Source organism: Chelmon rostratus, chromosome 10 (genome assembly GCF_017976325.1).
Source record: "Chelmon rostratus isolate fCheRos1 chromosome 10, fCheRos1.pri, whole genome shotgun sequence".
Lineage (NCBI taxonomy): Eukaryota > Metazoa > Chordata > Actinopteri > Chaetodontiformes > Chaetodontidae > Chelmon > Chelmon rostratus.
The window spans coordinates 9,145,223-9,167,680 of record NC_055667.1 but is presented as its reverse complement, the minus strand read 5'-3'; the positions used below and the strand labels follow the sequence as shown (position 1 = coordinate 9,167,680).

General features: G+C 42.9%; 1 protein-coding gene, 1 long non-coding RNA gene and 1 other non-coding gene across 3 annotated transcripts; 1 reads left to right on the top strand and 2 right to left on the bottom strand.

Moving 5' to 3' along the window:
• Window positions 1-1,190: 1,190 nt before the first annotated feature.
• On the top strand, window positions 1,191-1,263 carry trnar-ccu. Its single transcript has one exon. It is a non-coding gene; the product is annotated as a tRNA-Arg (tRNA).
• A 2,756-nt stretch (window positions 1,264-4,019) lies between these two features.
• LOC121613397 (solute carrier family 26 member 6) lies at window positions 4,020-15,635 on the bottom strand. The gene is made up of 16 exons (XM_041946778.1): window positions 15,527-15,635; window positions 15,203-15,351; window positions 14,523-14,687; window positions 13,479-13,631; window positions 12,582-12,664; window positions 11,855-12,002; window positions 11,527-11,640; window positions 11,259-11,336; window positions 10,879-10,974; window positions 10,610-10,716; window positions 9,691-9,760; window positions 6,971-7,060; window positions 6,347-6,517; window positions 4,946-5,000; window positions 4,423-4,547; window positions 4,020-4,119 (listed from the first exon to the last, which is right to left on the bottom strand). The coding sequence occupies exons 1-16, from the start codon at window positions 15,633-15,635 to the stop codon at window positions 4,090-4,092; spliced, it is 1,743 nt and encodes a 580-aa protein (XP_041802712.1). The 3' UTR covers window positions 4,020-4,089.
• A 4,183-nt stretch (window positions 15,636-19,818) lies between these two features.
• Window positions 19,819-22,221, bottom strand: LOC121613399. The gene is made up of 3 exons (XR_006007183.1): window positions 22,012-22,221; window positions 21,042-21,107; window positions 19,819-19,939 (listed from the first exon to the last, which is right to left on the bottom strand). It is a non-coding gene; the product is annotated as an uncharacterized LOC121613399 (long non-coding RNA).
• Window positions 22,222-22,458: the final 237 nt, after the last annotated feature.

The following is a 22,458-nucleotide window of genomic DNA, read 5'->3' as shown; positions in this document are numbered from 1 at the left end:
GTGCATTCTTACACTCTGTTCCTCAATCACTTCCTCTTTTCGTGTAAACATAAAGCAAGCTTAGAACCAGCACTATTTTGCCCACGTCTGCCATTGCATGATGTGTCACCTCCTTGAACCAAAGACAACAAAAGAAGACAACAGGGCACACTCTGATGTCACTGAGCCAAAAACCCCTTCCCTGTTTACATGTCAGCACTGCAAATTGAGTTTCTAAACATCTTCACATCTTCAACATGTGAGACCGTACCTGTCAAAGGTTGCTCCAAACAAACAGGGGTCCAGTGTTTCAGGCTTGCTATACTGTTTGCTGTGGCTTCCTGCTGTTGTTAGCTCAGTTAGCCATGAAGCAAGTGGCCTCTACTAGGCTAAGGAAAGTCCGCCTTGACCAAGAACTTGGAGCACTGGGAATGCTAGTGTTCGTATAAGATACTCAAAAGACTGATTGTGGGTTCAAGTCCTGCCTGGGGCTCCCAACAGCAGAGTGGCGCAGCGGAAGCGTGCTGGGCCCATGACCCAGAGGTCGATGGATCAAAACCATCCTCTGCTATCTGATGACTTCTGACGGTTAAACAATTTAGTACTAGAAAGAACTAAGAGTAAATGTATTTAAAGAGGGTATAATCAAAGCAATGAAGGGAACTGGACTTGCAGGTGTTTTGCCTCTCATCCAAGAGGTTTTAATTGACTGGTGAGAAGTCTTTGGTATTTATCCTCTTGCAGGATCATAGACCAGCTTAGCTATCATGTGAGTTGTTAAAGTCACATGAGCTGTGGTGTCAATGTTTGAGTCCTGTAGTGCATCTCATTTATCTTAATTGTCATGTCCTCGCTCCTCGATTCTCGCTTGCATCGGAAGTACTTCTGGTCTGCCATCCCAAAGGGCACATTGGGGCTCTGAGGAGCGAGGAGCGAGGAGTGAGGAAGGATCTTGTAGGAGCCATGAGCGAGGATGCATGAGTGCATCCTTCCCAGAAGTCTTTCAACTGAACGGTATGAAGACTCCGCCCCCACAGCTTGCACATTTGAACGAGGTGGAGAAACTGCGCAAGTGTAAGTATCCTGCAATGAATGGCTGTAATTCAGACGTGCCTAACTTAATGTTACATTCTACAAAGAGCAATAATACAAGAATATGAGGACCCATCATGGCCATTCTCAGGCCCACACCACATGATCCACAGCGCCAAGCCCCAGTGGCCTAATGGATAAGGCACTGGCCTCCTAAGCCAGGGATTGTGGGTTCGAGTCCCATCTGGGGTGATTGACAGCAGAGTGGCGCAGCGGAAGCGTGCTGGGCCCATAACCCAGAGGTCGATGGATTGAAACCATCCTCTGCTATCAGGGTTTTACCACATGCTCATACTTCACAGCACTGACTTTAGTACTAACTCCATGAATGCTGCTGAAAAAAAACATGCAAAAAGGTGGATATAATAAGGATATAAGGATTGTTAGTCACTTGTATAAAACAGTAGCAACGTTGGCAGCAGATCTGTGTTGTGGCCTTATGTCGGTAGTGCATTCTTACACTCTGTTCCTCAATCACTTCCTCTTTTCATGTAAACATAAAGCAAACTTAGAACCAGCACTATTTTGGCCACGTCTGCCATTGCATGATGTGTCCCCTCTTTGAACCAAAGAAAACAAAAGGAGACAACAGGGCACACTCTGATGTCACTGAGCCAAAAACCCCTTCACCCTGTCAACTTCCAGAATGAGACAGAGCAGAGCATAAGTGCAACATTGAAAAAAATCTAACAGAACTGAGGCCTGTGAAGTAGCCTAATAGAGACGGCACTGACGTCTTCAAGCAGCATTTGTGGCTTTGAGCACCAACTAGGATGATCAGCAGGAGAGTGGGGCAGTTTTGTCTGGCTCTCTGTCACTGTCCCCACAGAGCCCGCTGTGACACACCTGTGAGACGATTACACAACCCATGAGAGAGAATCCAAGAGACAGAATAAAGGTAGATTGTTTGCTAATTATGGAGTTTGCACACGGTGGCTGATAAGTAACATTCAATTTTTTAATCTCATAGATTCGATTATAGATTTCGGTTGCTTTCGGTGTAACTTTGATTAGTTTTGTTTATCTAGTTCGGTGTGTATAGTTTTGTTAGCCTTTCAGTGTAGCATTCCTTTGTTAGCTATTTTCAGTTCGAGTTTTAATACTGATGGTGTGGGTGCACAGAACGCTAATATTGCTCAGACTAGTAGTTATCTATGTGTTTTATCTCATGTTTCCCATGTTGTCAGTGCTTTGCTGTATAATGCCTGAGGCCTGCTGTTTATGTCCCCTCTGTCTCTCTACCATTACTGAAGCTCCTGTGGCCTAACAGACAAAGCCTCCCAAACCAGGGATTTTGTGGATTTGCTGGCAGGTTGTTTTTGCTCACATCTCACATCATACTTCATGCTGCCTCATGCTCGGGCAGCTTTGTTTTCTTATTTCACTCAAACTTTCTGATACAACTTCCAACATGTTTTTTTTTTCCATCTTGCTTTTGTTAGCACAGGTTTTCATGTTTTTTAATATCTTTCTTTAAAGTTGACTTGTGTTAAGTATTTCTCACTTCATTTCACATCTGGCGTCTGGTGAGGTTTGAGCCACTCGGAACAAATGTGTGTTTTCAGTGAGAAGAGGAGATTGTCTCCTCTAAGATCTCTGAATGTTGCCTCTGTGTTTATTGAATAAACTGAAAAAACAGCGTCTTAACCCCTAATGTTCTTCACGGTTCTTTTTCTGTGTGTTTTAACTAGTGGGAGGCCGGTTCAGTTCTCCAGGCAGTGAAAGAAAACACCCATGACGACATGCTCATTTAATCACAGCAGGATGTAAGCAGTGGACTTCAATGAACTTTGATTTCTGCCCCTGTGTCTTATATCATTGCTGTATCACACATGGCTGGTACCAGATAACTAGCTGTTATTTATGAGGCCAATAAGAGGGAGGGATCAATAATGACTCTCTAATATTAATTCTCTTATCACAAGGACTCAGCTGTAATATTAACTTTATATGACACACAGTGGCTCAAACTTATTTGCCAATGAGTTTTTATAAGGCGTATGTACTAAATTATTAACTTTTTTTTTTTTACCTTTACAAGATGGTGTTGTGATGTCTTTGAGCATAAATGGAAGCAAAACATACAAGGCACTGAAACACTTTAAAAAAGAAACAAATGAGGCACTTAAAACACATTGACATTCACCCTGTATGTATATATATTAACTCATGAAGTTATTGCTATTTTTTTCATCACTGCTCTATGAGTGGACTTCCTCGCTTGCCTGTTACAGGTACATTACAGTTGAAAAGTCCTCAAAAAAAAAAAACCCAGCACAGCAAAATACTTGTACACTTTAGACCTAATACAATATGTATTCAACCAAATGTGTTGACATATCAACAAATGGTTAATAGCACCCTCGACAGCAAGCTGTCTCTAGCTCAGACTAAGTTTGTATCTGAAAATGATCCTTTCCATTATGTTTTGATTATAAGTAAAGTCATCAATAAACTTAAATTAATTATTCATATTATAAATCAGTGGAATTACTCCACTGTGGGTGCTCCCTGCTATTCGTCTAGCAGTGGCGTCATTGAAGCTCCAGTGGCCTGATGGATAAGGCTCTGGCCTCCTGAACCAGGGGTTGTGGGTTTAATCCCATTTTTGGTGAAACTTGCCTTTGCTATTAGTGTTTTACTGGCCAGTCTCTTCTGCTGCTTTCTGACTGACTGACTGACAAAGCGATTTGGATTAAAACAACATATGTCGTCACTCTGAGCGGGTCAGTGATCCTCAACCTGGGGCCTCACAAAGCAAGTTCAGAAGAGTCTGTTTAGACAGCTGAGTGAAAACATGCTATGTTTTTCTGGCAGCTGTCTTGATCAAATCTAAAACACTTTGTGACAGAGAGGGAACAATAACATTTATTGTCTAAAAATGTGTGAGAAGTGTAGACATATACACTGTGAAAAGTGTTAATGGCTTCCTTTCAAAATAAAATGAAGCTGTGGTTGTTCTGTGTGGCATCTTATCTTGAGCAGATGACTTGTCAGCAGCTAAGACACGTTGTAGGCTCAACATTGACTCGCATCAGGGTTGATTTCCTGAGAAGAGATAAAAAGAAATTATACTCAACCTCTATACTTATATACTTATCTTCAAACTTGTAGTCTTAAGCCACAATGGACCCTGACTCAAGTGACATCACTTGAGAACATTTGTCAGATTTCGCACAGCTACTTCTGGAGTCACAAAGGGCTTTATACAACTTCTTTCAAATATGCAGCAGTGCTACCCAAGACCTGTAAAGAGGCTTTGATGTGTACAATTGGTGCAGTTCCCTTTACTGTTCCTACGTTTTTTTCTCAGTATGACTCAAATGAACTTGGAAGTGAGATAATATTCACCTCCAGAGGCCTGGGCAGGATCCTGAGGCAGCGCTGGACAGCATGATGGACCAATGGGAAGAGACAGGAGCTGGGCAGGCTGTCTGCTATACAACCCTGCATCTGGAGCTGGGATAAAACTCTCTCTGGTGACACACAGACGGCATTAGGATCACACCCTTTATGTTTTGATTTTAAAGTTTCAAGTATTTATTTGAGTAAGTGCAGCAAACTATTAGAAACGACAGTTTGGGTGCAATCAACCCGTCTCATCACATGTGTTGGTGTGATGGTTATAAGAACAAAAATAAGACACGGGTTGGAAAAACAGCTACTGGAGCTACATGAAGTTCAGAAAGGGGAAAAAAGCCTCAAGCAGAGCTGCAGAATGGGAGAGGTGGTGGGAAACTGACCTGTGGAAACAATAACAGCCCACCAACAGAGCAACAGTGTGTGTGTGAGTGGATGAGCGAGTGAATGACTGAGTGTGACAGACAGAGAGTCACTCTACAGGAGATAAGTGTGTATGAAACATGAAACTGACCTGGGCACGCTGCCAGAAACACACTGACACCCTGGACTTCCAAGTCTTCTGCAACCTGTTGAATGACACACACACACACGCACGCACACACGCACAAACACACGCGCACGCACGCACATGCACACGCACACGCACACACACACACACACACACATTTTTGTCCCCACAAGTACGGCAATTCACCACAATGTGACTGTACAGATTTATGTCCCCACAACATGAGTAATACATGACACACACACACTCACACAATAGATTATATAATATAGCAGTTATATTCAAGCACATGTTGACTGTGAGGCTGATGAATGGAATTTCCTTCTTTTATCAACACGGTCAAAGTGGAGGAGGAGATAACAAAGTCATATCAGTAAGACCGAAAACTCATCTGTCATTCAACCACTGTGAGGTGTGTGCGTGCGTGTGTGTGTGTGTGCAACCGTGAGAGGGTGTGTATCATATTTTTATCATCTAACATGCAATTAATGGACATCCATTCTCGTCTCGTCTTAAATAAGAATTTCTAGTCCATGTGTGCAGAAAGGAGTGAGTGTGAGGACAACCAACTGTCAGATGAGGGCTGCCATCCATTCAATCAGCCTACGCTGCTGTCCACATCTCAACAGATCAAATTAAACTGCAAAGCTGATTGAGGCTGAAAATAACTTTAGTGTTCCTACAACCCACTCTGTCCTAAAATCTGTGCTACCATGCTTTGTTTCTCAGGCATGTTACTGTGCACATACAGGCAGGTTTAGGTTTCCATTTGTTGCCTTAAACATGCAGTATTTTATGGACACCTATATCCTCCTCTCCAAGACAAGAAAGCAAAAAGTACACAAAACATTAGGCACGATAAATATATAAATATAATATAAATATAATATAGCAATAAAGAGAAATAATGTAAAGCATAGCACAAAAAGTAAGGATATTTATGTTTGGTAGGTTATTTCTTTGTTGTAACAATGCTTCTTGGCAATACATCTCAGAAAGCCTGTTTATTTCCCCTTTAAATGGTGCCACATATGTAAGGAACATGCATTTGTGGGTTGCGCCCATGAAAAATTTGCCAAATCCTCTCTGCCAATGTCAAACAGCTTATTCTGTGTGTTGAATTCCTGACAGACTTTTGTTGGAGCAACAAAGAGAAGAGCACCACCTGCACAAACTCAAAGTTAATTAAAAGAAATTCCAGGTAAAGATGCCACATTACCACCCACACTATTTGACTGACACGACCTTTGGGCAGTTTGATGACTACGTTGACGAGTGCCATGCACCGCAGTAAAAGAATGAAAATCTATAGCGCTTAAATGCTTTTGGTGATTTTAATCGAGCCCAAAGTGAAATTGAAGGGGAGTTTTGCACGTTGCGTTCCAGTCGGCTCTCTTGCCTCACCTTGCAAAGTGCTGTCATGGCCACAGAGTCCATGAAGCTGACCGAGCTGAGATCCAGGACCAAGCAATGAGTGTGTGTCAATGTCTGGGCCGAGGAGGCCGAGGAAGATGAGGAGGACGAGGCAGCGGTGTGGACTCCAGCTGGGTTCTCCTTCTGGTCACGACTCACTGTCTGGAATTGGTGAGGCAGAGTAACACGTGGAAAATTAGTTTCTAACTTTTTCAGTACTCATGGTGTATCGCAGAACTTCTTTGAATGTCCTTGTGCAATTTTTCTATTCCAACCTGAGAAATCAAAGCGAAGACAGACTTGTCACACTTGCCAGCTGCACACACACACCTCCTATATTGCCTAGCACAAGTGCTGCCACTCAGACTCATATTGATGGACACGTTGAAGGAATGTGACGGACATGTGGAGAGAAGGAACTGTGGGACTGCAGCTCATCTGGAGTCATTGATCCTCCTGATCACAATTGCTACCCCATCTTTTCATCTTGAACCCTCTAACTCAAAATCTTCTCTTATTTTACTGATGCTAATTACTCACTCCTCTATTTTTCCTCTCTATATTCCTAACCATATTCATTTCACCCTGTGTGTGTGTGTGTGCATGTTTTGGCACCTGTCTGATCTCTGTGAAGATCAGTTCAGAGTTGGCAAAGTAAATAGGACTGGAACAGTAGAGTATAGTCATGCCAGGAAGCTGCTTCGCCTGCAACACAGACAACAGAGACACACACAGGACGAGCATTTAACATTGTACAGTACCTACAGTAAACAAAGCAGACACTTCTGCTTTAGTTAACTCATCAGCCACAGATTACAGTCAAAAAAGAAAGAGTACGTACAGAGTGAGGGGGGATTTTTGGAAGGAAAGCCATTGCCCACACCATCACTAATGCATGATATATTCTTGACAAAATACACAGAGGGGAGATGTGCAGCAGCCACCAGTGTAACAGCTTGAGGAGCGAATCAAGAGGGGGGAACAGAGAGCGAGAAGTTGACAGGGATTCGCTGATGCTCTGAGCCCAGACAGATTGCCTTTGGTGACAGTTTGTTGTTTTGATGTGTGACAGATGGTGGTTTTCAGTCAGGGGTATATTTTTAGTGTGTTTTGGCTGCGTGACAGTTGTACTGTTCAGAATGGTTCATTCGGTTTATGAAAGACTGACCTTCACTGGAGAATTGGGTGTGTAAGTTTACGAATTGAGGATGCCATAATTTAAAGACCCTTGGGTGTTGCGTGTAGGATTTAGAGGGATCTTTTGGCAGAAATTGAATGATATTCATAGTTTCAATGTTTTCATTTGTGTATAATCACCTGGAAATGTGAAAATGCTGCATAGGGAGAGGGTCTGTTTCCCAGGTGGGTCTTTCTGTGGGCTCACAGTAGCTACAGGACAGACCTGTACCTCTACATGATATACCCTCAAAATGGTTCGGGTTAGGCACCAAAACTACTTGGTTTGGTTTAGGAAAAGATCTCTGGGTGTGTGTCATGTAGTAAGGTGGGAGTGTTGTGTAGTCAGCGAGACTACATATAGACTTTTCTCCCTCTTCTCATGTTTTGGCCTTTTGCGATTTTTGCATTGTTACCTGCCACTGTGGGACAAGCTGAGGTGAGGAGTATTCAGCTGATTGCAATCTGCAACCTCACCACTAGATGCACCTGATCTGACACAGTAAAACTGGTGTCCAGAACATCAAAATCATTCCCAAACGTGTTTCAATACAAACTTTATGAACAGCTTTTATCATTGCATGCCTTTTCATCATGTGACATTTATTCAGATTGACATTGATCTGCATCCTGCATATTGACACCCATCGAATGTTTTCTGTGTTTATTTGCATTGGCACCACATTATATACGTTCACACAGTCAAGCAACATGTCGTTGTTCAACTTTGGTCTGTGGACTTTTCACAGCACTTGTTTTTTGCCCCTAATGATCTGATTGTTACTTTCTTTACTAAAATATCATAATGGAAGTAATTATAGTAGTATAATATAGTATATTAGACTACATGTAGTTGTATTTGTACTTATTCCGGACAAGCCCTACTGTAACACTGAAGCTCCATGGAATAAATGCTAAATATCCTGAGCAACATCTGTGAAATCAGATTTACAGCTGCATGTATCTGACTTCAGGTGGAATAAGTTCAGTAAAAAGTGTTTGTGATATAGGGAGGAAACAGTAGACGTTTATAGTGAGCCTGGATTCAGCTAAGGACTTTTTTGATGTTGTTGTTTGCACTCTGTGGTGTATTAACGACCATATATGACAGATGGATTCAAGTAGAGAGACGGCTGTTTTGGATTTGTGACAGAGCTGCAGTCTATCCAGCTCATTATGACTTCAAGTGTTTAACAAAGTGAGCTAAAACTTCAGAGGCACACTGACTTCCTGAACTCTCACATCACTGTGCGGTTGCCAGGCAACCAGCGAAGATGTAACTTTTCCTCATTTTTTCTGTTTGTGTACGGATTAAACAAATGAGATATAGTGTGCTATTTGTGAAACTAAGAAGTGCTGGTAGCTGGATTGTTTCGGACAGAGCTAGGTTAGCTGGTTGGTTCTGCTTCCGGTCTTTATGCTAAGCTAAGCTAATTGGCTGCTTGCTCAGACATGAGAGTGGTATTGATCGTCTTGTCTAAGCGTCTTTCCCAAAATGTCAAACTGCTAAAATGTGTGGTTTGACACATTTTTATTATACATAGGAATCTAAGTAAGTAATTTGTGAAGTGCCTTAAACTGGAGTTCCTTTAATCGTCACTAGCTGCTGAAACTACAACTACAGCACAAATGACACTGGATGTGTAAAGTCAATATTTGTTTTCCACAACATTTCACGTATGTTTTCGTCATTCCCAGTTTTGTCTCACACTCAAGTCAGCTCAATTCCATCTACTGTCCGCCTCATTACTCAAATGAGGATTTTCAGGCCTGAACAACTGACAAACATCACAGCAAGCAGTGGCCTCCTGCCATTCAAGCATCCCTTATTGTCTGTAGGTGATGATCCATTTCCTCTCAGGATTTGTCATATAATGTAGCCTCTTGTGACCTCTTGCAGCTATATCACCTCATTCCTTACCCAAACCAGCCAAAAATAAATGTCAAGTTAACGGACACAGAACAGGAACAGCACCAGACAGGCAGATAGAAACATAATGACTGTACAGTGGGTCTGTTGTTTGGTTGGATTGTGTTTCATGTCATTTCCTGATTACCTCAGCCTCGCCTTAACTTTCCTCTATCTTGAGCAACATCAAACTTTTAATCAGACAGTTTGAGGCTATTGTTGTGAGACCTGTGAGACAGATTGAGTTTACCTCAGTGTAGAGTCCCACATCTCTGTAACAGTCTGTACCAGGAATACGACCCAAGACAACAGTGGAGGAGCTGGAAGACGAGGACGAGATGATAGACAGGAGAGACACAGAGGGCAAGATTAATGAGCGCAAGTCTGCCTGCGAGACAAGTGAGAGGCGGGAAGGAAATGCAAAACTTTAAGGTGTATCACAAAATATGACGAAATGAGGCAATGAATACGAGTGAGCCGAGATGAATCCACATTATCACAGCATCCCTTTAACACATACTGTATATATAACGACAAAAACAAAAAACACTCTTACTCCTCTGTTACCATGACCATCTCTTTAAACAAGCAAATATACAGTGTGATCATCATGAAAGATATTAATAATTCAAGTTTCCAAATGCAGCATTTTCTACACCTTTAAACCAGTGTTAAATTAATTGTGACACCTTAATGTTTCTTTTGGAAAATAAGACCACAGTCATGTCACTTTGCTCTGTTGTGTCTCTGCAGGACTACTGCAAAAAACAACAATGCCCTTCTCCTAATGTGTGTCATAAAGCAACCCGTCATTACGTTTTGCAGTGTAATGTAAAGGTTATCTTGTCATCTGTGGGCCCTGCACTTTGCCTGCAGGTTGAGGGTGGTCATTTGCCACCCTGTTTTTTAGATTCAGTAAAAATATCAGTGCATTGGCTAAATTTCATTTTTGTCAGGAATACTTTTAGCAGAAACTTACAGCAAAATAAAAATAATGATTTTATGCAAGGGCTGGACAGGTGCAGATTTCCAAATTAAAAAGCATCATCAGATGTGTGTGGTAGATGGGTGGATAACTGAAGTGTACATGTGGATTTGTGTAATGTCAGAGCTGACGCGCCATCTGTCTGGACAACAATCTGTGACATTCACAAAAGATATTTACTGACTGTTGTGTCCTGTAGATGAGTGTGAGCAGAGAGAAGCCGACTGCCACAGCCAGACCCAGGTCCAGGTTAAAGATCAGCGTGGAAATCAGGGAGGCTACCCACACCAGCTGAGGGAGAGGAGGGAGGAGAGAGGACCAGGATCAGAGGGAGATCGGTACTGCCTGCAACCATGGTTCTAAGCTATGAGCTTGAATAATGTTTGTAATGTGTGTGTGTGTGTGTGTGTGTGTGTGTGTGTGTGTGTGTGTGTGTGTGTGTGTGAAGCCCACCAGGTCTAATCTGTCAGACTTCCAGAGCACACACACATCTTTGAACTGAGCCAGCATCGCCTGCAGGTTCACCACGATGATCACTGCTAGCACTGCCTGGAACACACAGCGAGGCATTACTGAACGCTGGCTAAGACGCATGAGTCATCCTGACAGTGAGTCTCGTCCAGATGGAGAATGACTTGACATTTCTTAAAACATCTTTACTGATCTGCTCTGCAATTCAGTATGGACAGCCACACTGACTGGAGAACTGCCAGCGCAAAAACTTTTTGTCCATTTGTTCCTGTGATGGCTTATAGATGTATGACTTCAGAAAGGATTGTTCACCAAGTCCTTTACCTGGTGGCATAAGAGTCATTATCTGATATGCACTTTACCTTTGGCAGCTGTTCAAAGAGATGACCGATCTTCAACAAGATGGTTAGAATCATCAGAGCTGATACCAAACCTGCCAACTAGACATGAGATTAAAACATAACAGGAGGACAATAAGAAAAGTAAGACACAATCACAAAGAGACGAGTTATATAACTGACACCATAAAAAGATTAGACATTAGTTGGCGTTTCTTCTCTATGAAGATTTAAAACAGTGCAAAGGCAAAGGTGTGTTTGGGTTTTGTGTCTTTTGAAATAGGTACCTAACCTGTGATTTGACACCAATACTATCCTGGACCATGCTGCGAGAGAAGGAGCAGCTGACTGCAAAACACTGGAACATCCCTCCTATGGTGTTACACAAACCCAGAGCCAGCAGCTCCTGAAGCAGAGACAGACAAATGCACTGGTATGCACTAGTCTTTCAAACACATTGTTCCAGAGTTTGGGCTTTAACATCTGTAGTCTTAAATGTTAAAAGTTATTAAAGTTATAAGGAGGAGTTAACAGATCTTTTCTGTCTTTTTGTTGCTATTAAAAAAGCAGACCCCACATCAAAGACACACAAATGTGAGTTAAAACTGCTGTGAGTGTACCTGACTGGAGTCCACACGGTAGCCGTGTTTGTGGGCGAACACTGAGCCCAAGGCAGAGTGGAAACTGAAGCCAACCAGAGCCAAAGACAGAGCAGGGATGAAGAGGTCTGTGGCCTGAGAGAGAGGGGGAAGGACTGGGGAAGACAGGCTGGAGAGGAGGAGGAGGAGGCATGATCAACTGAGTGACTAATCAGAAAGAAATTGACAGTAATGTAAAGAAATATGACCACTGTTTTAAGCAGTCGCCCCGAGGATTACTCATCGCACTGGATTCTCTTAAAGCTATCCAGGATAACGCAGTAAAGCCAACTGGCTTATTTTCTATGATGACAGCAAGAGTGCGAAGAGTGGAAGGTTAGAAGGAGGTCAGAAATATGAATAAAGTCATAGAGCTTTACATTATATGATAGAGCAACATATAGGGAAAAATCATGTTTATTTTATATATATATACTGTATATATAAAATAAAACATGATTTTTTTTCCACAATTTTTTTTCATTTTCATGATGAATGAGCTTTGAACTGACTTTTCCTTTAAAAGCACTAGTATGTCACAATTCAGTTACAATAAATCGTTCACCTGTAGGTTCACCAGCTTCACTCTAAAAAATTCACATAGCTTGAAGTCTTCAAGTAAAAATCAACAGAATAGTCTTAGAAAATATATTGAAAAGCAACAAATTGAATGACAGGGAACAACAGACAATGACACAGTTCTACTGACCCACTGGGTATGTGTCCCACCACCTGGACTCTGTACTGAGCAGCCAGGTCCATCTGCACCGACAGGACGGTGGCCAGAACAATCTGTGGGAGAAAAACAATGGACGTGACATTTTCTGCACAGAACGTCCAGTTTGGAAAACAACAATATATGTACAGTACTCTACATCGAAATGTCAGATCAATCAGTCTGCACATGTGCATGCTTGGAAATACACAAACACACACGTGTCATTGTCATCAGATACTGCTAGCTTTTCAGATCCAGGGCCAACAGTGAGGGCTAGAAACCATCTTCCCAGAACTGTAGAGATCATGGCGTGAAGCCAAGGGGAAAAGGTTCAGTGAAGACCTATATGATGTGTCCAGTTCGATGGCGTTTGACTCATATTTTGCACCAATTTCAGTGTTTATGTTTTACCTTGTAAATGCAGTTCTTCTTTGCCTACTTTTTCAGGGGTTGTTTCTATTATATGGTATCTTTGTTTGCTTTAAAGTCTAACTAATGTTTCCAGTTTTCATAGTGACTTTTGCGATTTATATTTATATTTGGGGTTTTATTTACAATAATCTCAGGTGAATTATTCTGAAATCCTTCCAGTAGCTAAAATAGCTGATCATCTTAAAATATATTATATATAAAAGAGATCATATTAAACTGAAAAACAATCACTAAAAGACAGATGATGATTAATCAGTGGCCAGATGCACATATTTATTTATTTATTTATTGATTGGACGTGGGGATTTGAGGTTTGGAGATCAAAACAGATTTTTATATAATTATGAGTCATTCATCAGTTCGTCACTGTGGCATCTGGGTCCATCTTGTGGGCATGAGTCTACTGAGTGTGTGTACGGGTGTGTGTGCGTGTGTGTGTGTGTGTGTATCCCTCACCAGTATAAGTTCCCACGGTACAGCGACAGGCAGCTTGTTCTTAAAGCGCTCATTCAGCATCTTGCCTCCGGTGAGTATCACTATGGATAACACGGAGACTGACAGAGCTCCTGGTACAGCGCTGGTCACTCCATGCAGGACATCCCTTAAAACCTGGAACAAACATTTTGTTTGTCCTTCAAAACCAAAAGCTTTGAAGGACAACCACAGCAACAGGTAACTTCAGTCACTTAAATGTCAACTACCACATTAAATAAAGCCTAATACTAATAATCTACTACAGCCCTGTGATCACCTGTCAGTCATGTCTGGAAAATCTTCAGGGAGAGAATTTTGTTTCCCAGAAGAAAACTTAAAGCCTTAGACCTTAAGGTGCGATTTTCAGGTGTGCACTGCTCCGGTGTATGTTGGCAGCCATAGTCTAGTGAAGCCGGATGAAAAGCACCACCTGGAAACAGCTGATAAGCAACCCTGACACTTTCCCAAAGCCAGCTTGCACCTTGAAATCCTGAGGTGACAAGGAGCAGGAGTTTGACTTCGGCTTTGAATTTGCCCTATCCAGTGGCAGGAATAAAAACAAAGCTATCACTCAGTCACAGCAGCAGCTCCCACGGCAACCAGAAAGGGACTTTAATTGCCAAGACAACACCTTGCCAACACTTTAATTAAATTCTCTAGGTTGTAAGAGGTGAATGTGAGGTGTACAGACATGGAGCCACATGACCTGCCCTGCAGTGTTTATACAGTTTGTGCATGTGACCCTCTGCGCTGAAGCCCTGTGTTCAGGCTAAAGAAGCGAGATGTGTCTTTATACAGGTTTTAAAGGTTTCAATGGAGGGGAAAGATGTGCGTAATGGAGAGCACTGATTGGTGAGAGAGAGACAGATGGAGTTAGGTTGAGAGAGAGGACTTTTATCCACCGCAGAGGTCAGAGATCAGCCTCATAACAGCAGTACAGGAGCTTCCATGGATTCAAAGTCTTGCCCAAGGATACTTCAGCGTGCGTGTGTGTGTGTGTGGTCCCACTGCAGTGTTTCAACTAACCCAAGCTGAAGGCAGCAGTCCAGTGTGTCTCTGTGCAGGTATTCCAGTCATCAGTGGCAGCTGCAGGACGGCCACATGCATACCTGCTGCTGTGGTGTAGCCTCTGATTACAGGATCAGACAGCCAGCGACACACACCACCTCCACACACCAGGTACAGCAGGAGCTGAGAGAGAGAGAGAGAGAGAGAGAGAGAGAGAGAGAGAGCATCACTATAAAATCTTCTGCTATCAAACTCCACAGCAGCTGCTGAAAACATCTGGACTGATTTGAAGTGCAGGGGTAGCACCAGGGCAAAATTCTTGTCCAACTCCCCAGCGAGGATTTAGATCCTCGGCAGCGCGGGTGCCATTGTTCTGACAGCTCATTATTCTGATACCTTGTGTTATTTTTTTACCCACTGGCATTCCACGATGACCTGCCTACTCTGCCTCTGCCTGGCTCTGACCCTGACATTTTTATCTAACTCTAACCACCCAACGAACCATCTCCCCCTAACCCTAAGCAAGCAACAAACACTAGCCAATCAGAGGGACACTGGGAGTGACATAGTGAAGGATCTTGTTAGTGTCAGTACACTGATGATGTCTACAGGTTGGTCAGGGGAACCTGCATGGAGTGGGTTCAGATCCGGTGGAATAGCGTGTACCTCAACCTGTGTGTGTGTGTGCTCGCGCGTACCTGTATAAGACCACAGAGGAAGGTGAGTTGCACGGCCACGTTCACTTTGGCTGCTTCCACATCAATCTGACTCTCTTCCACACCGTTGCTTAGCAACTCCACGTTGGCTGTCACAGACCCAATCATGATGGCCAGGAAAGCAAAACTACCTGTCACACACAAACAGGCACAAGAGATAAGAGATTAAAGATACTTTGTACCAATGTTTTTTTTTCCAGTTCCACATTTTCAGAGCAGCTCATGAGGCACTGAAGCTGTGGAGGACTGCACCAGGCAGTTTCTAGATAAGGACGTCCGTCCAGGAAAAAAAGGGTTGAGCGTCACCGATCGAGAGGTGCCTGGATGTGCCGAAGATGAAGTAGATGATGAGCGGATAGAATGAGGTGTAGAGGCCAAACACTGGAGGAATTCCCACTAACATGGCGTTGGCCATACCTGGGAAAGATGAGGAGAGGTGGAGCAATGGTTAGTGCATATGATTGATAACAAAGGAAAGGTATCTTTCGAGATCTCTGCGCACATGAAATAATCTCTTCCTCCAAAGTATCACAGACACTGATGGATATCACCCATCATGCAGCTGGACTACCTGTTACATGTTTACATACGATTGCATTCTCAGCTTGCACCCTTCTAACCTTTATTGCTGTGAAACAGTCGTCGAGTAGAAAATATTCCATGTATGTGTTTCATGATTTAGCCTTAAAGCTGTAAAATAGGCTGCAGAGGACATCGTCATATTTTGTTTTGCTGCTTTAACCAGCGTCTCTCTTTGAAATCACAATCTAAATCTTAAAAAATAAAATACAGCTTCAATTTTGAAAATTCAAGATGTCTTCAAACATCACCAATAGACCACCTACAGAAAGCTGTGTGAAGTTACAGTATTGTGGTTAGTTTGCAGTTGTTTAAACCACACGTATAAAATAGTAGCTAAACCAAAGTCTGTCGCCAGCTACGTCTCTCTCAGGTCTGGGATGTCCCGTCACTTCTCCACATTTGACATGATTTCGCTGAATAACTGTAAAGAAATAAGTTATCCTGCCTACCGGCCTGCGCACAGTGAGGGGCTGTTGCTTGGTAACGTACGTGTTTACTTTCAGAGCCGCTGCGCAGTGAGAGCGGTGACAGGCGAGAGTAGGCTCGTTTTAAACCAATAAAATATGTTTTAATCACTATTTTGTGTCACTTTATTGAAGCTTTAGTAGTAAGCCCCGTTCACTGTAAATTGATAAATTGAACTGATGACCATTTGTACCCTGTGGCAGCTGCATGACTCCGACACTGACTCCGGACAAAAGGTCTGCAATGGCGTTTTCTCTGACGGAGTAGCGAGGAAGCCATGACAGGACAGGACAAAACCTCAGCAAGGAGCTCCTCAGCCTGGGACCAGAACACCTGGAGGAACACACACACACACACACACACACACGCACACACACACACGCAGGGCCATAAAGGTTCAGATAAAGGCTGTTCATCATGTGTTAGGCCTCAAAACTGGCGGAGGGCCCAAACGGACACTTAGCAAGGCCAAAAACTGAACCTATCCTTACACTCACCGACACTGTGCTTTCACCCTCTCCAAAAATGACTGAGACGTCTTTTCTACTCGCCCCCCAAGGACGTCCAGCTGTGCTTTGTCCAGGGCAGCAGCGAGATAAGGCTGGTCGACGGCGTCCATCTGAAACCAGTGGCAGAGATCAGTGGCGGCGCGGTCTACTTTAACTGTGCTCTTGTTTCAGGGTGTGTCTCTTTATGTGGGTAAAATCTGAGTGTGTGAAGTTACAGGACAGAGAAGAGGACGAGTAGTGGCAACTGCATAAATAACCAAAACAAACCAGAGCAGCGGCTGAACGACTCTGGATCAGCGTGAAGTTGCACGAGTACAAAGAGTTCACGTGTGCGACAGCGTGCGTGTGTGACGTTAATAACACACACACACACACCCCCAGAGCTCCACACACTCTCACACGTGAGTCGGGGGAAGGTGGAGAACAGCCTTGAACTCTGCACATTACAGCGAGTTTACAGCCCCTTTTCTCCTCCCCTTCACCCCCCCCATTCAGTATGTCTGAATGCCTCTATTATCACAGCCCAGCTTCCAATGAATCATGGTCTGAATGTGTATGTGTGTGTGTGTGTGTGTGTGTGTGTGTGTGAAGAGGGAGACAGAGAGGAAGCGAGGGAGAGAGCAAAGGAGAAAGAGAAATATTTTCTCTGTTTTAATCTGTTTGAATTCATTCCACATTTGCACAATGGCCAATTTTTGAAAGCTATTCCAACTGAGAGATGTGACATTAATTGAAAGACTGACGAGAGGCAAATGAAGGAAGCCAAAAAACAATGAAAAACGTTATATCTGCATTTGATTTTACCGTCCTTTTAATATCACCATAAGAATGAATTGGACCGATTCTCCACCAAACAGAAAACAAAACATGTTTTGACTTACAACACAGCAGCATCAGGATATGAAGAGGGGATATTTGCTTACGCTGAGCAACCAAAGGTTGTCCAAAAAACTTCGAACGCACTGATCTAACAAGCAGTGTCATCTGTTCACAGTAAATATAGAAACTATGCTCACTGCATCACCACATCTATCTATCTATCTATCTATCTATCTATCTATCTATCTATCTATCTATCTATCTATCTATCTATCTATCTATCTATCTATCTATCTATCTATCTATCTATCTATCTATCTATCTATCTATCTATCAACACACTTAATGTGACTGTGGTATACTGATGTTCAAAACGTAGCACTGATAAAACAATACGTTCAAGGAAAGCAGGTTCTTGTGTCCTATATGAACAGAAACATAGAAACGTAGAAGAGTCTTCAGTAGTGTATCTGTCTCAACAGCAGCATGAGGTTTCTGATGCGTTCGGCCCGGCAGCGGGGCGACTGGTGCAGAGGCAGCTCGAAGAATGAGAAAGTGAAGCTCCGGGAGAAGCTGAGGTTGGTGACGGGACGCAGTGGCGGGAGGCGGGGAGGACGAGGTGCTCGATGCTGGGGCAAAACCCTCCTTCTCACGCGTAACCCTCCACCCCCTGCACCTGCAGAGAAGGAGGGTGGGTATAGAGCAGGTGAAAGAAAATGTTAGCAGTATGGTAAAATATAAATGTAAGTTTCTTTCAAAAGGCCAGTAAGTGGACCTTGCACTCTGACCAGAAAGTTGTAGCAGACATTGCCACAAAAATATGACAAAGGGCCCATATTCATCAAAATCCTAAGAGTGATATTTTGCACTGAAGTGAAAGATAAAACTTCTTCAGCTGCACACAGGAGTTGCACAAGGCCGACACCCATGGTCAACATTTTGAATTTGCCAGAGTAGGGAAAGCCCAGATGTTACTGAGGGTTTATGCTATCTGGTATAAGCCTGATTTTTACTGGGACAATCTGCCAACATACTTAAATCTCTCCAGTCATAATGTCCAGTGAAAATAATTGTGAAAATATTCTGTCTCTACATGCTGTTTCACCCCCGCTACTTCTCTGATGTCAGGCCTCTCTCTCGCTCTTCTCCTGATTCAGTGAATGAAGAGTTTATTTCAACCAAACTGAAGTTGGTGTTGATTGTTTGAACAGTGGAAAGATGAACTAAGTTTAGTTTTGATGAGTGGAGTTTGAATAAAGTGTGTTTTACCATGATAGAATCACTGTTTCTGTAAATGGGGTCTGGTGGTTTTCGCGATTTGGCAACAGTTTCTGGTTATATTGTTAGTGGACGTACCTTGACGGTAGAGCGATTGCGTTGCGGGCTGTTTTGCTCACTTAACCAATTCCAAAGACTGTTGTCTCCATTAGTCATTTGGACATAAAAAACATAGGAAAATAGGGTCCATAAACCCAGACAATATTTGACCAGAATTTCTCCCATTTGTCCTTGAAGGACATTGAAATATTCCAGCAAACGTGGACCTCTGGTAGTTTTTTCTAATGAAGCACTGGTGTTACTAGCAACAGTGACGTGTCCAAATGACTGCTGTGAAACAAAAGCAGCTGCATTAGCTATTGCTAATGTAACTGGAGCTAATTTTAGTCAGGGAAAGTGCAGTTAAAGTTATTGAGTTGCACATCATACTGGCTTTGTTAGCTAACATTTGTAGGTGATGGCAACCTTCACATTAGCTATCATGTGGACGAGGTGATATTAGTACATAGATGGATTATATTGTATGTATGTGTATCCTTTTTTATTAGAAACATTTGATTGTCTTCATGTGTATCTGAACACACTCTTTTAAAAACTAATAGAGAAAGGTTGAAAAAAATTTAACGGGATATTTGGTAATATTGGTTATAAGCTGAATCTTTTCGCTTTGGTTACGTGCTGAGACATGAACATGACAGGCCCCTCCAGACATGCATACCTGCACTGTCCTGAAAGACTGCAACAGGTGGAGATGGAGCATCAGAGCTAAAACTGGAACTTGAAACTTCTTCGTCTGCGTTCTGTCTCCCACGATAGGGGCTGGACGGCGTGGGCTGAGGAGCAGGAGGTGGTGGAGGTGGAGGCGGCCGTGGAGGGATTGAGGTAAAGGAGGATTCAGAGAGAGCCAGGCCTCCCCAAGGTGTCATGGTGGTGTCTGAGAGGAGGAGGGAAGAAGGCCCCGGATGGGGGTGAGAGGAGGAGGAGGAGGAGGATGATGATGTTTGAGGCTGGCTGCGTTTTCGGTGATTTGCCTGATGGAGAGCTGGGGAGGAGCGAGGTGGCTTGGCTGTGGTAAGATAAGCAAGATAATAAGAGTAAAAAAAAAGAAGAAAGAAACAAGACAATGCAGTTAAACCGTTAACTGAAGTGGTCTGGGTTAAAGCTCCATGGAAGCAAACATCTGTCCTGATGAAGTGTCTGCGAGAAAGACATGAATCACAACATTTTTACATTTCTGATGCCCATTTTAAAGCAGCTTTGTGCCTTAAGTAGGTAAACATATTGAATTATGATGCATTACCCCAAAATAATGTGACGCAGCATCAGTGCTGTATCCCAATTCCATTAAATATACTACTATCATTATGTACATGTAGTTCACAGTGCACTATGGCAGTAAGTGTGTGAGAAATGTCTAATTTTATGCTAACGTGGAAATGGCACAATGCATAGACAGACATCAAACTGCCATGTTCAAACTCGATAATGACAATTGCATTGTGGGATACTGAAGTCATTCTGAAACCCTGAGCAGCTTCAACATGCATTCAGCACATTCCGCGTAGGATGGCTACATGCTCAAAACTTCAACTAAAAATAGATCTGGCAAATATGTCTATTGAGATAAAGAATGTATTGGGCCAATATATTTGCAGCAAGGAGGACTGCATGTTCTTATCTACTGCAGACCCACTTTATGATATTAGCTGATAAGGAAAGTTTATTTATATAACGTTGTCAGAACTGCAGCATCAGCTTTGGGATATATGGTGAAATAATAATATGGTTGTCAAATAAACAGATCCTTTAACCACAAGAATAATATACTTGCCTGGAGCTGTTTACGAAATTCAATTAAAGGTCGACAGCGCCAGAGTTATTTATTCTGAAAGAGAAAGACTGGTCCATAGGCAAGTCCTTTGTATATAAAGGCATTACTGATAATGTTTATGTTTAGATATTTAAGGTCAAGAACAGCAAATGAGGGAAAAATAAAAGTTATTTATGCTTTTTTTTCCCGGAGGTCCATTATGGTATGTCTTCAGGACCACAGAGTTTATGGTTATATGTTCAATTTCCAGCATTACAGAGGCACTATCAAGAACAATGTGGATATCATCATGACATCCTCTGTCAGTGGAGAGGTGAGTGGGTCATGAGTGGATCACCTGTTGTTTTACTCCCAGATGAACCAATGAGAGGCAGCCGTTCACGTGACATCACCAATCCGGAGCCTGACAGCAGAAATAAGTGTGGCTATTTCACAACGGACACGTTCACACACTTGTGCTAAACATGTTTTAGTTTCATTATACACACAACTACCTGCAGGAACAGGTCATACAGGATGCAATACAAATATTGTGACAAACATTTTGGCGTGGCTGTAGGGATGGTGATGGAGGTCAGTCAGTCAACCACTTCAATGAATCCTCCCGACTTTGATGAGCCCCTGACTCTAGTGACACCAGCAGGTCAAACTTATCCTGTTCAGTATCTTTGAGATGATTGACACAAACATGGTAAACATGACCTGCCCTCATTGACACTCAGCATGTTAGCATGCTAACATTAGCATTCAGATACATGCACCTATGCGCCTGCAGGAGCATGGCTGCAGACTCTTGTTTCTTTTTCCTCAAATTTAGTACTAAAAGAAACCCTCTCTCAAAAATCCTCATCACTAATCAGTTGTTCCTTGACTCATGATCTGTCCACCAAGTATTGCTGGACTCTAGCTGGTTTTTGAGTTACCATGAGAACAAAGATAAGGACTGAAAACACAACCACCGTGCGCCAGATTCAGATGCATTTTATCTTGGGCTGTGTCAAAATGACCAAGAGTGCAAATATTTTAGCACATGCAAGCTCACATTGCACTTTAGAGCCTCAGCATCTTGCTCAAAACTATTTTTCTTCAGTTCGGGGTCAAATACAACAGCTCCTCTGTGAGTGTGAGCGACAGTTTGCTCTGTCCTTGCACCGAGCATGCTGATGAAGACAGAAACGTCTTCTTGGCATGAAGTTCATCAAAAGCCAGCATTTCAGAGTCACACATTAGGGTTAAGGTATAAGGCAGGAAATACACAGTGAATATCTCACAGTGGCTGAAAGCTGTGTGAGGGAGTGTGTGTGTACCTCTTTGATGAGTATAAATGGTCACTCCTTCTGCACAGCAATAAGTCACTCCCTGTCTCTCCACATGGTGTCTGAAGACTGCTGATGACTAGTTAGGACAAGACTTTTTAAAAAAACACAGTTTTCCCTTAGACTCTGCAGTTTTTCCCAGACACACATCCTGGTCCTGGAAAGCATGCTCCTCTCTGTGTCTCACCTCACACTCTCATCAATCAGTCCTTTCCCTCCTTTTTCTGCCTCATCTCTCCTGTAGTTTCCTCACTCCTCTCTGCTCATTTGCCTCCCTGTCGTTCCCTCTTGCTCCTTTGTGAGCCAACAGACACCTGTGTGTCTCCACCTCTGTCTCCTCCCTTCATTCCTTCCTCGCCGGACTCACCTTTACCTTGTCAGCACTGGTGCTTTCACTCTCCCTCCTCTCTTTCCTCTCAACCTTTCTTCCCCTTGTAA